This window comes from Zingiber officinale, chromosome 3A (assembly GCF_018446385.1).
Source record: "Zingiber officinale cultivar Zhangliang chromosome 3A, Zo_v1.1, whole genome shotgun sequence".
Lineage (NCBI taxonomy): Eukaryota > Viridiplantae > Streptophyta > Magnoliopsida > Zingiberales > Zingiberaceae > Zingiber > Zingiber officinale.
Window position 1 is genome coordinate 155,655,689 of NC_055990.1, and position 10,770 is coordinate 155,666,458.

Here is a 10,770-nt window from a genome sequence, read left to right on the forward strand (position 1 = left end):
TAAGAAAGGTGCCCCCCAATACTGCTTCTCATATGTTTAAGGTCAGGTCAATATGCCGCCTTGATTGAACAGGAAACATTGTAAATCATTTAGTTGGGAATGCTCCCGGAGAATTTGGATGAAACAGAAAACAAGTGAAAACAATTAGAAGTTCTGTCTGAAGGACAAGCGAAAATGTCACGGTTCCTGCTGCTTGCTTTTATTTTCCCTATTTGAAGGCGCTGCCAACTGCAAAATTATCAGGACAAATTTAGGCTAACGAAACTGGACATTGTCACTGCAATGTAACCCTCGTCACATCTCGCAAATTCTTTTAATCAGATGACAATTCGAGCGAGGTTGAAGCCGTCTGCATGTTTATCCATCCTCTTTATGCCTTGACTAAACCACAACACGTCACACCACCGTGGGCCAAACGTGGCGGCTGTCCAAATCTGATCGGATAGCAAGGAATCTCCATGGAAAGCAACCAAGAAAAGCGATAAAAACCCAAAGGAGATAAATCTCAATTTCCGTAATCCGTTTGAGGTCGGTAACAAACGTTCCATCAACGTTACAGACATTCCGCGCCCGCTGCATGTTCCATTTTCCTCCCTCTCTCAATCCTCCATTAAAGCATGTCGACGACAATTAGCATGCGGTCCATGTCATGCTCCACCTCCCCCCGCGGCATCGCCGCCGTCATCGGCGTCGGCCCCAAGCTCGGCCGCTCCGTCGCCAGCAAGTTCGCTCACGAAGGCTACACCGTCGCCATTCTGGCCCGCGACCTCGGCACGCACCCAGACCCGCCCATCCATCGATCAATTCTAGCTCATCTTTCTACTTTCCGAATTAATAATAGTGTAAATCTTCTCAATTTGTCTAGGTAAGCTATCTGCGTTGGCGGAGGAGATCGCCGGCGAGGCGAAGGCGCAGGTGTTTGCCATCCGCATCGACTGTTCCGACTCCAAGTCGGTCCGCGAGGCCTTCGAGGTGGTGCTCTCCCTCGGCTTCCTCGAAGTGCTGGTGTTCAATGCATGCGAGCCGCCCGTCTCCAGCCCACCCATCAGTTTCACGGCCGTCACCGCCCAATCCTTCGAGCGCTCCCTCTCCGTCTCCGCTGTCGGAGCCTTCCACTGCGCCCAACATGTACCGAAACTTATTCATTTTCACTCATGTGCGTATGCAGCTTAATTATCTGCTGGCTCGATATCAACTAGGTGATTCCCGGCATGGTCGAGAGGCGCAGAGGCACCATAATCTTCACCGGTTCTTCCGCCTCGCTTATTGGATTTGCAGGCTACTGCGAGCTAAGTAAGATTAATTAGCAACCTTACCGTGCTAAAAGCTAAGAGGGTGTTAATTAATTAATTACATAACTGGTGGTGCAGGCTGTGGTAAATTTGCTCTGAGGGGATTGTCTCAATGCCTTGCGAGAGAGTTCCAATCGTCTGGAATTCACGTCACGCATGTCATCATCGACGGGGTTATTGGTTCTCCAAGGTCAGCAGTGGATAAGATTTTACATCGAATCAATTCTTTGATTTTCCTGTTTTTTGCATATATATATATATATGTATATTTTTCTGAATGCATGTAATAGATCGTCAATTGGAGAACAGAACACAACGTTGGATCCAGATGCATTAGCACAAACTTACTGGCACATCCATACGCAGAAGAAGGGCGCATGGACGCAGGAGATCGACCTGCGAGCGACAGGCCTCTGTAGGTTGCATGATTCATCATCATTTATCCATTAATTGTTACCTGCAAAAGAAAAATGGTTAATATTATGATTCTTTGAATCTATGTACCAATCATTGCTGGGCCCATGGGATAATATGAGTGCAGGAAAGGAGACAACATGGAAAATGTGGAGCGTATGGATATGAGGGACGAGTCGTGTCATTGCCGAGTGCACATGAAGTGTACTGGTGAACGTATGTCGTGTTGTGATTTTGTTTTTACCAGGGTGACTATGGTTAAATTTATCTCACCATGAAAAAGCTATCTTATCTTCAAAATTAATATCTAAAATTATCATTTATAATTGCTAAAAATTAACTTGTGAGTATGCATAAATTATGTTCTAAATTTATCTCACAATGAAAAAGTTATCCTGGGAAGATAATAAGACAAAATTTAAAATTGTCATTTATAATCACTAAAGATTCTTATCATTTACAGTCATATTAGTTGGCAAAACTAGTTCAGCTGCTAGATAGATACAATCAAATCAATAATACAAATTTGCGTGCCCAGAGGACTAACTAGAAGAAGGAAAAAAAAATGTGCAATACAGCATTATCTTTTTTCGCTAGTAGCACTATCAATCATTTATACTTTTTGACTGAAAAGGAAATGGGTCGGCAATGAGGGATATTATTTTCATTCTGAGCAGAACTAATGGGAGTGTCTGCAATAATCAAATCATTGCTACACAGAATCTATTCTCTATCTAGAAGTAGAAGTAGAAGGAAAAAAAAAGACGCGGGTAATGCTTGAGCGGGTGGCAAAAACAGTTCGCATATACCCAATGTGAACCACACTCCACACATACCACGTAACATTGGTGCCAACAAACAAAACCATAAAAAAATAGTTGAGATAGTGATAAATCCATCCAAAAAACATTAATTTTTCACGTCTAAAACGGATATGCTAGAATAAAAAGATACATTCAACTGAGTGCATGTAAGATAAAGACCGAGAACATCTGGTAGTCTTGTAATTCTTCCATAAACTTTCCTTAGCTAACCATATATGGATAGATTACCTTAATTTAAAAATTCAAGTGATCACAGAGATGGATTCCATGGTTCAAATTAAAACAACGACAATAATAGAAAATCACCGAGTAAAACAACAACAATAATAAAAAATCACCGATACGTCCCGCTCACCTTTTTTGCATTTGCAGGAGATGCCCACCTGTAAAGTCAATTGATGGCAGCACGATGAGAAAGGAATGGAGAATAATGAATCTGAGAATATCGGAAAGGCCTCAAATATTTATGAAAAGATGAGTTGCCAGGTCCCATATGGCTATGAGTGGCCCTGGGTCCTTATAAGCACCAGTTGGCTTGAGGCATAAAGTGGAACCAGATATTGATACCCTACAGAATGGAACTGGATGCAACTTAAATATATAATCCGCATCATTTCAATCTAAAAAAACTAGACATTTAAAAATCTTGCTAAAATTTATATCCACAATCTAACAGCCCATTCAGTAATTCACTTACCCTTTCCATGGAAGAACTCTGGTACTAGCTCATAGCACACATCAACTCACATTATATCATTTAAGACTAAAAGAGTCCATCCCTGCAACTGCAAGTTGCAATTATCCAATAATGTGAGCATCAATGTGGCAAGGGAACTACAAATTCAAGTCAGTCAACCGTTAACAACAATTTGTTTCCCAATAATCACTATTGAAAACAAAAAAACAAATTGATCCCCTTGTCTTGCTACTAGTTGAGTTCTGCCCTTTCTGATTTCTTCAATGCTAAGACTGCATGGCTTTTATGTCTCACGGCTGTCAGACAGTAGCTAGCAAAGCCAGATAAGATATTCCCATGGGAAATTGTTAGTTATATAAATCCAATAAAATTGCCCTATCACTAATATTTGGCACTGGGAAACCCACACTGGCACAGACTGCAGCAACGGATTCTTAAGTCAAATCATTCATTCTTCAGTTGCAGGAAAAGTAGCCTTCACAAATTCAAGTGGCTAAGCTGGTGTTTCAGGCATATTGGGCTTTTGATGCTAAAGATTAGGGCATCCATACAATTGGGCTTTGATGAATCCCTGACCAAAGGCGTCAACTTAATTATCAGATCACCCATGAGTTTCCTGCAATTATCACATGATCAATATAACTTGTACTTAGCATAACTTCAAAAAAATCTCCACTTGAACTCAAAATTAAGCATGACAGAATCGTTCAGTTTTCCTTGCATACACATCAAACGAACCTAACATCTATAACCATTAGTGGAGAATGCATCATAACTGACAATTTCAAGGATGGATGCTCCCATATCATGAAATGATTAAATTGATTGGATACCAATCATAAAAATTGACACAATAACAAACACAAAATTACTAGAATGCAAAACTCAAAGTTTTTCAGAAGGAAGATTCACTGGAAGAAGAAACCATTATTTAATATAGAACCCTTAGACCTTCCACCACAAGTAACTGTGTCAATAATAATTTCCATGTCATCACCACCACAAACTGTCCCACTGAGACACGCTAGAATATCCAAATAATTTGCCAGTACTTTTCAAATTTAACTACTAATACATTACGTCAAGAGAAAGAAAAATATCCTTCTATTTTATGGCTAATGCTATGAAGAAGAATTGTGAAGTACTGGAAGAAAAAACAATTAAGTTTTGAATGATAACTGGTAGTTCGATATTGGACTGGCACAACCACATTGTATTTACCTATCTAATCAGTAACAAAAACAATTAGGAATTTCAGTTTAGCTCCTGAAGTTAAAAAAACACTTAATTTGGCTCTTCAAATGTTTATTATGTCAATTTGACCCCAAAGTTGTCAAATATATATAAACATGACTTCCTAATTATCAAATGCAATATTTTTTTTTAAAAAGTACAAAGGTGGTACATGGTTGAGCCATCACATAAAGATAATACATAGGCAGCTCAATTTTTTTAAGAAAATATAAGCAAATGGACAATAATGTGTAACATTGCCCAAAAAACTGAATTAAGCTACAAAATACTTACAATTAATCTTTTGGATGGCAAAATGGATCATTTCAAAGCTAATTGTCAAAGGATAGTCAGACTTATAAGATGATTGACACATTCTTGGCAACGATTTATTTTTGTCTTCTTTCTTTCTTGATTGTTAAAATCAGCAAATGTTTGAATGAATGTCAAAAATACCTTCCTCTATGTGGTGATATTTCTGATAAAGTTAACGTCACTCAACCTCTAGATTATGTTGCACACAAAGAAAGTATGGAAAAGAGATGATTTATGGTCTCAAGCTTAATCCTCATATATGGTTTGAATTTTTATGAAATGGTCACTCGTATTTTTTTAAAGTGGTACAATGCAAATTTATTCATTATTTGACCAACATATCACCGCTATGAAAATAATTTTGATAGTCTGTGCTGACGATACTTCCCTAACTAGTAGTCGTGCAAGGTAACACAAAAGTTGAATGATATTTGGAATCCAAATATGTCATAAGATTTGGATGCCACGTTATTTTTTTTGTAGTGGAAGTTATTTAAGTGCACAAGGGCTTAAATAAAGAAATCATGAATTTGTAGAAGAGGATAGATATGCTATCAACAAAATACAATAGGTCATCGCTGTCAATACCCCCATCAAAACTAGTATACCACAAACAAAATTTAGTAACTGCCTAATGGAGATTAGGACATATTATGACAATTAAGACCATTAAATGTCAAACATTTGTCTTCGATTAAATAGATGGAGTCATTATTGTTTTTAGTACATACCATGTTCGATAAATTTAGAGGAAACATTTACAAGAATCAGGAACTATAAAACAGCTAGCCACATATTCTGCATTAATATAGAACAAATAAACAGCAAGCCAAAAGCACGGGTATGTAAAGGGCGAGTTGATAGAATTCCAGTAAGCAATATAACCATTTTTCCGTACCTGAAAATCGCTCATCTTGCTCCTGAGCTATGCTTATGCTGTCGCTCATAGAGATCATCCGCCAACGCCTGCCGTAGGGTCTTACCCAAGTAGGATAGAGATCTCTCGCTATCCACCAGGCTAGCCGATTGTGAACTCTCTGGCGGATCCCGCCACATGTACCTCCCCTCATCCTCTGGCTCCTTTGCGAACTGACACATGTTGTGGAGAACCACACACGCAACAACCGTTTGAGCAGCATGATCAAGCCCCACATTGAGATTCCGGAGAATCTTCCATCTTCCCTTCAGCAATGCAATCGCTGCCTCCACCGACGCCGCCCTACCTTTAGCAAGGGCAGAATCAAACATCTCTCGTGCGTATGCACCTGAAGTACTGGCCGATGACACTGAAGAAGCCGGCGTAGAAAAGGGGGTGAGTAGGAAGGGTAGGAGCGGGTAGGACGAGTCACCAATGAGGTAAGAGCGGGCACGTTGACCGTGGACGGTGATGATATTGTCCCGAAAGGGGAGGGGGTTGTCCTCGTCGAGGAGGCGGTGGTACAGGCTGCTCTCGCGGAAGTGGGAGGCGGGATCCGAGGATCCGGGTGCCCGAACACAGGCGTCCAAGAAGATCTTGCGGTGGTCGGAAACGGCCTGGAGGAGGATGGAGGGGAAGGAACGACTCGTCGATCGGAGGAGATCGGCACCATACTCGGCAGCCGAATCGGAAGGTGACGAGGGGCGGAGGCGGACGGGTGAGGATGCGATGGCGGCGGCAAGGTTAGGCAGGCCAGTGAGATCCTTGAAGAACTGAATGGTGGAGAGGAGGTGGTCGGGGGTGGTCGGAAGGGTGACGTAGTGGGGGTATAGACGTGTGGAGAGAAGGCGGGTGAGGGCGTGAGTGCAGCGGGAGACGATGCTGGGGGAAACGCCGAGGGATCTGGCTAGGGAGCGTGAGGAGAGGCCTCGGGAGAGGCGAGAGAGGGAGATGGAGAGAGCGCGGTCGAGTGGGAGAGAAGAGGGGAGCGAAGCGGCGTCAAGGTGGCGGAGGCTCTTGAGGAGGGTTTCGAAGATGGGGTAGGAGATCCCGTACAAGGATCGGAAGCGGGTGTCACGGGAAGACGGATCCATGGAGAGAGCGCGATCGGGGGAAAGGAAGAAGGCTGAGGAGGCGGAGGCGAGAGAGCGGGAAGGGCGGGGCGGCGGTGAAAGGGAGGAGGAGCTGTGGCAGCGGCGGCGACGGCGAGGGCGGCGATCACGGAGGGAGGAGGAGGCGTAGGAGAGGACGGAGGCGATGGCGAAGAAGAGGAGAGGAGCAGCGGCAGAGGAGGTGGAGGGTAAGGAAGAGGGCGAAGGGGGGGAGGAGGTGGTGGGATCGAGGTAGGTTTGGAGGTGGAGGAGGTTGGAAAGCATCAACAACGAAGACAGATCGTCCATTCTCCTTCTCCCCTTCTCCTTCTCCCTCACTCCAAGCGCCCCCCAGAAGAGAGAGAGAGAGAGGACGAAGTGGGACTGGAAGGGAAAGGGAAAGTGGGCTTGGAAAGACCAGGCCCTGTTTGAAGTTGGATCAGATTGAACGGGACGACACAACCATGACAATGTTCATCGGCCGAGGCTCGACACCACCCTCCGCTTTGACTGTAAAATAGTTGCTCTCCTGTTCCGTTAACTAATGTAAGATCACCCTCTCAATGAAAAAAAACAAAACTAATGTAAGATCATGTCACTTAGAACTACAATACATCAATCATTGTACACGTCTGATTTAAGATGTCTAACAATTTTAAACAAAAATTATTATGAGAGTTTTCTCTTAAATTTAAATTTAAATATATAAATCTTTATAAGAACAATGAAATTCATTCATATTTTTAAAATGATCGAACACTAAAAAATAGTTATTTAGCAGCTTAGAATAAAAAAATAATATTTGAGATTTTTTTTCTTTTAATTTTAAATTTGAATAGATAAATCTACTTTGAGATGAAATTGAATACTTTTAAATTAATCACATAACACTTTTAAATAAAATTATTATATGGATTTTTAATATATGCCAGCTTAAAAAGAGGCTGTTAGTAGCATCAAAGTAGTGTCCCACCCACCTTCATTTTATTATTCATGTAAAAGAGTTGACATCCATATTATAAATTCGAGTTGACTTTGGAATGAGGTTCCCCTTACGTATATATGGACCAAAATCTCATTTCTATAGTAAAAATATATTCTAAAACTATGTAAAAATGATATTTCATATTTAGGGTGTTAAAAAGGTGATCACTTGGCCATTTTATTTCTCCTATAGTAAAAGAAACAAAAATTCTCGGATCACTCTAGCTAAAGGGTGAGAATAAGTGCTCGTAATCAAATCTACATGTCACTTAACACGCCGCCTTTGTTTGCCAATATTAAAGTAAACTCCAGGGTATCGTATTTTTCCATATCTATCTTGCCAGTAATCCACTTCAACAAATGACAGCATCTTATTTAATTATAAGCTTGAATTGGGAAATACGTTTAGAACATGAGTTCAAGGTGTTGTTGATCTTCAAGGTGAGTTCAAGCTTAAATGTCAATGTCGAATGCAACGTTCAGATTCAATAATAAACTCAATAAATGTTGCTAAAGTAACCGGTTGATCTGCATGCAAGTAAGCCTGTCACCACTTTGCTTCCTTTGCATCTCGCTCACCATGCTTAGTGAACAAAGGTCTTCTCTTCTCTGTGTGATTTCACCTCAGAGCTTTTACTTTCCTCTAGTTAGATACGTCGTTTCAGATAGCTGAAAAGTGTGAACCCTCCTACCTCGAGGAAAAAGTCCAGGTTCCCGGAGTTCTCTGCCTCTCTTTGAAGGCGGGCTGCTTTTGAATCGCCCAACGCACGCACTTTCCTTCCCGCGGCTAAAGCCGAAGGCCCTCGAGTCAAAAAGTACACGCTCCTGCCAAACTTGCACCAGAGAAGGCACTGATGGTAGATAAGGACGGGGAAACAGTACCGAACCAGACAGGAGTGTGAAAGAGAGATGGAAAAGTGATCCATCAGGGAACAGATCGCGTGCGTATCTCTGTGCTGGACTGAGTCTGTCTTGCTCTGCTAAACCCCACTCCGAGTCTGACGAGCATTCCCCAGCCACTCCTTCCGAGGAGAGCACTCCATTCTTTGTCCCCTAAAATGCCCACAGAAAGGTGCCAAATAGATCTTCCGCCTCCCCGGCCACTGCCACACGGCCCACACGCCATTTTACTATCATTTCATAAATCTTAATTCGGGATCGTAGCAATTAGAGAGTGATTTTGGGTGATCAAGGAATTAAAGCAATCGCTTGTTTTTAGAGTCTTCCTTGACAACGTTGCTATGTCGATGGCACTCCAGCGAAGCTAATTAAAGAAAGGATAAAAGTGGGGAAGTCATCGACTCTTTTTCAGTAGCAGGGAAATTATGGAAACAGAGCGGAGGAATAATTAGTTTAAGCATCAGAATGGAGGAGGAGGTTGCGGTGGACGAGAGATGGGTGCCCAACAACCCGAGTCCGATGGCACGTGGCTGCCATATGTGAACAGGCCGGTCGAGTCGGCCGCCGGCCCTTGGTCGCGCTCCTGCATGTTGCCGGAGAACGGAACAGAGGCCGGCTCGTCGTCCTCAGCCGGGAGCCGGTGGAAGGTCGGGTTTGTGAATGCCGCCACCACCAGCGCTACTGTCTCCGCGGCCACCAGCGGCCCGGCCACCGTTCCACCCACCACGAGTCCCTGCGGCCCCGCCAGAGAGATCGAGATGCTATAGCCCCCGGCGGCGGACGACAGCTTGGCCATGGCTGGCGGGAGGAAGGTGGCCGAGACGGAGAGGATCTCGAAGCGGCCTCGCAAAGTGATCATGGCCGGTGCGGCGGCCATGCCTCCGTGGGGCTGACGGAGGGAGACGTTGGCGACGGCGCCGGTGCCGGAGAGAACGCAGAAGCCGAGGTTACGACGGCGGGAGAACACGGCCAGCGAGTCAGCGATGTCGTGGCCGGAGGAGATCTCGAGCAAGTGCGGGCGCATGGCGGCGGAGGGCTCGGCTTCGCGCGTGATGACGACGGGCAGCTTGGGCTTGTTCTTGGACCCCGGGGGCCGTCCCCGCGGCCGCTTCGCCGCCTCAATAGTCGACTCACCTCCTACCCTCCCTTTGGGCTCCACGTCGGGATTCGGTCTCTTCGCCTCGCCGCTGCTCCGGCTGCTGTCCACGTCTTCGCAGGGACTCCCCTGTACTTGTTGCTGTTGGAGATAATGGTGCTGAAGGGATCTGTCCTTCATGCCGCGAGCAAACTGCAGAAGTTGTTGAGACTTAGAACGTATAGAACAGAGTACTGCTCAGTTGAGGGAAAGGCTATGAGGCTGGAGCAAAAGAAGGTCGAGTTAAATGGGCACTCGCAGAGCGTTGGGGAAGAAGTATGTGGTTGAAGTCTCTTGATCTCTATATATCGAGCTTTCTTATCTCCTTCGGCTTCCCTGTGTTGCTCTTTCGACTCTTTTTTGACAATTGTAGGAAGATAGAAAGAGAAAGCGAAAGAGAAAGAGAGGAATCGCACATGACAGCTTCCAGGAGGAGAGGGATAAAGATGACCCTGGACTCTCTGGAGTGAGAGGGAGAAAGAGCGGTTTAATCAATGAACTCCTCGCTCACCTTAATTTAATGAAAGCTCTTCTTCTTCCACTGTGCACGACAAAAAAGATAAAGATGACCCAATATTGCTTGACTCGCGCTTTGTTTACATGGGCAGACAGCAAGTTCCGGAATACACAAATGCAAGGTGGGAGAGGCCTTTAGTTACTCCAATCTAGTGAAAGATTCCTTTCGTGCATGACCATTCATCTGGCTTTGATTTAGTATTTGAAAACAAGGAAATTGATTTATTTCTAAATTTTTTATTTGATTGATGAGAATTAAATTAATATTTTAGAATAAAAATTTTAAAATTTAGGTAGTGATGGAACTCATTTCCTCTCTTGTATTTGGATGGGAATAAAAATAAAAATTAAATTTTAGATAATTTTTTTAATATATTTATTTAATTTTTCTTTCATATCTATTCTGTTATTTTTTCTTATCATATTTTCTCTCTACTTATTTTATCACTATAC

At 43.4% G+C, this 10,770-nt stretch overlaps 3 protein-coding genes across 6 annotated transcripts; 2 read left to right on the plus strand and 1 right to left on the minus strand.

The window, feature by feature from the left end:
• Positions 1–156: 156 nt before the first annotated feature.
• On the plus strand, positions 157–2,037 carry LOC122052941 (3-oxoacyl-[acyl-carrier-protein] reductase FabG-like). 4 transcript variants are annotated; one of them, XR_006132134.1, is made up of 6 exons: positions 157–771; positions 866–1,128; positions 1,200–1,293; positions 1,371–1,482; positions 1,602–1,707; positions 1,834–2,037. XR_006132134.1 is itself a non-coding variant. In XM_042614710.1 (6 exons), coding segments are annotated over exons 1-6 (750 nt in total). In that variant the 5' UTR covers positions 164–617; the 3' UTR covers positions 1,836–2,015. The 4 variants fall into 4 exon arrangements, 3 of the variants coding, with proteins under 3 accessions (XP_042470645.1, XP_042470644.1, XP_042470643.1); XM_042614710.1 differs by having other exon boundaries at positions 164–771; positions 1,583–1,707; positions 1,834–2,015; XM_042614711.1 differs by lacking the exon at positions 1,834–2,037 and having other exon boundaries at positions 1,602–1,760.
• A 1,230-nt stretch (positions 2,038–3,267) lies between these two features.
• LOC122052940 (protein ANTAGONIST OF LIKE HETEROCHROMATIN PROTEIN 1-like) lies at positions 3,268–7,217 on the minus strand. Its single transcript, XM_042614707.1, has 2 exons — positions 5,674–7,217; positions 3,268–3,843 (listed from the first exon to the last, which is right to left on the minus strand). The coding sequence occupies exon 1, from the start codon at positions 7,089–7,091 to the stop codon at positions 5,685–5,687; it is 1,407 nt and encodes a 468-aa protein (XP_042470641.1). The 5' UTR covers positions 7,092–7,217; the 3' UTR covers positions 3,268–3,843; positions 5,674–5,684.
• A 1,796-nt stretch (positions 7,218–9,013) lies between these two features.
• LOC122050803 lies at positions 9,014–10,502 on the plus strand. Its single transcript, XM_042611679.1, has 3 exons — positions 9,014–9,029; positions 9,125–10,077; positions 10,175–10,502. Exons 1-3 carry the CDS (start codon positions 9,014–9,016, stop codon positions 10,454–10,456), a joined length of 1,251 nt encoding a protein of 416 aa, XP_042467613.1. The 3' UTR covers positions 10,457–10,502.
• Positions 10,503–10,770: the final 268 nt, after the last annotated feature.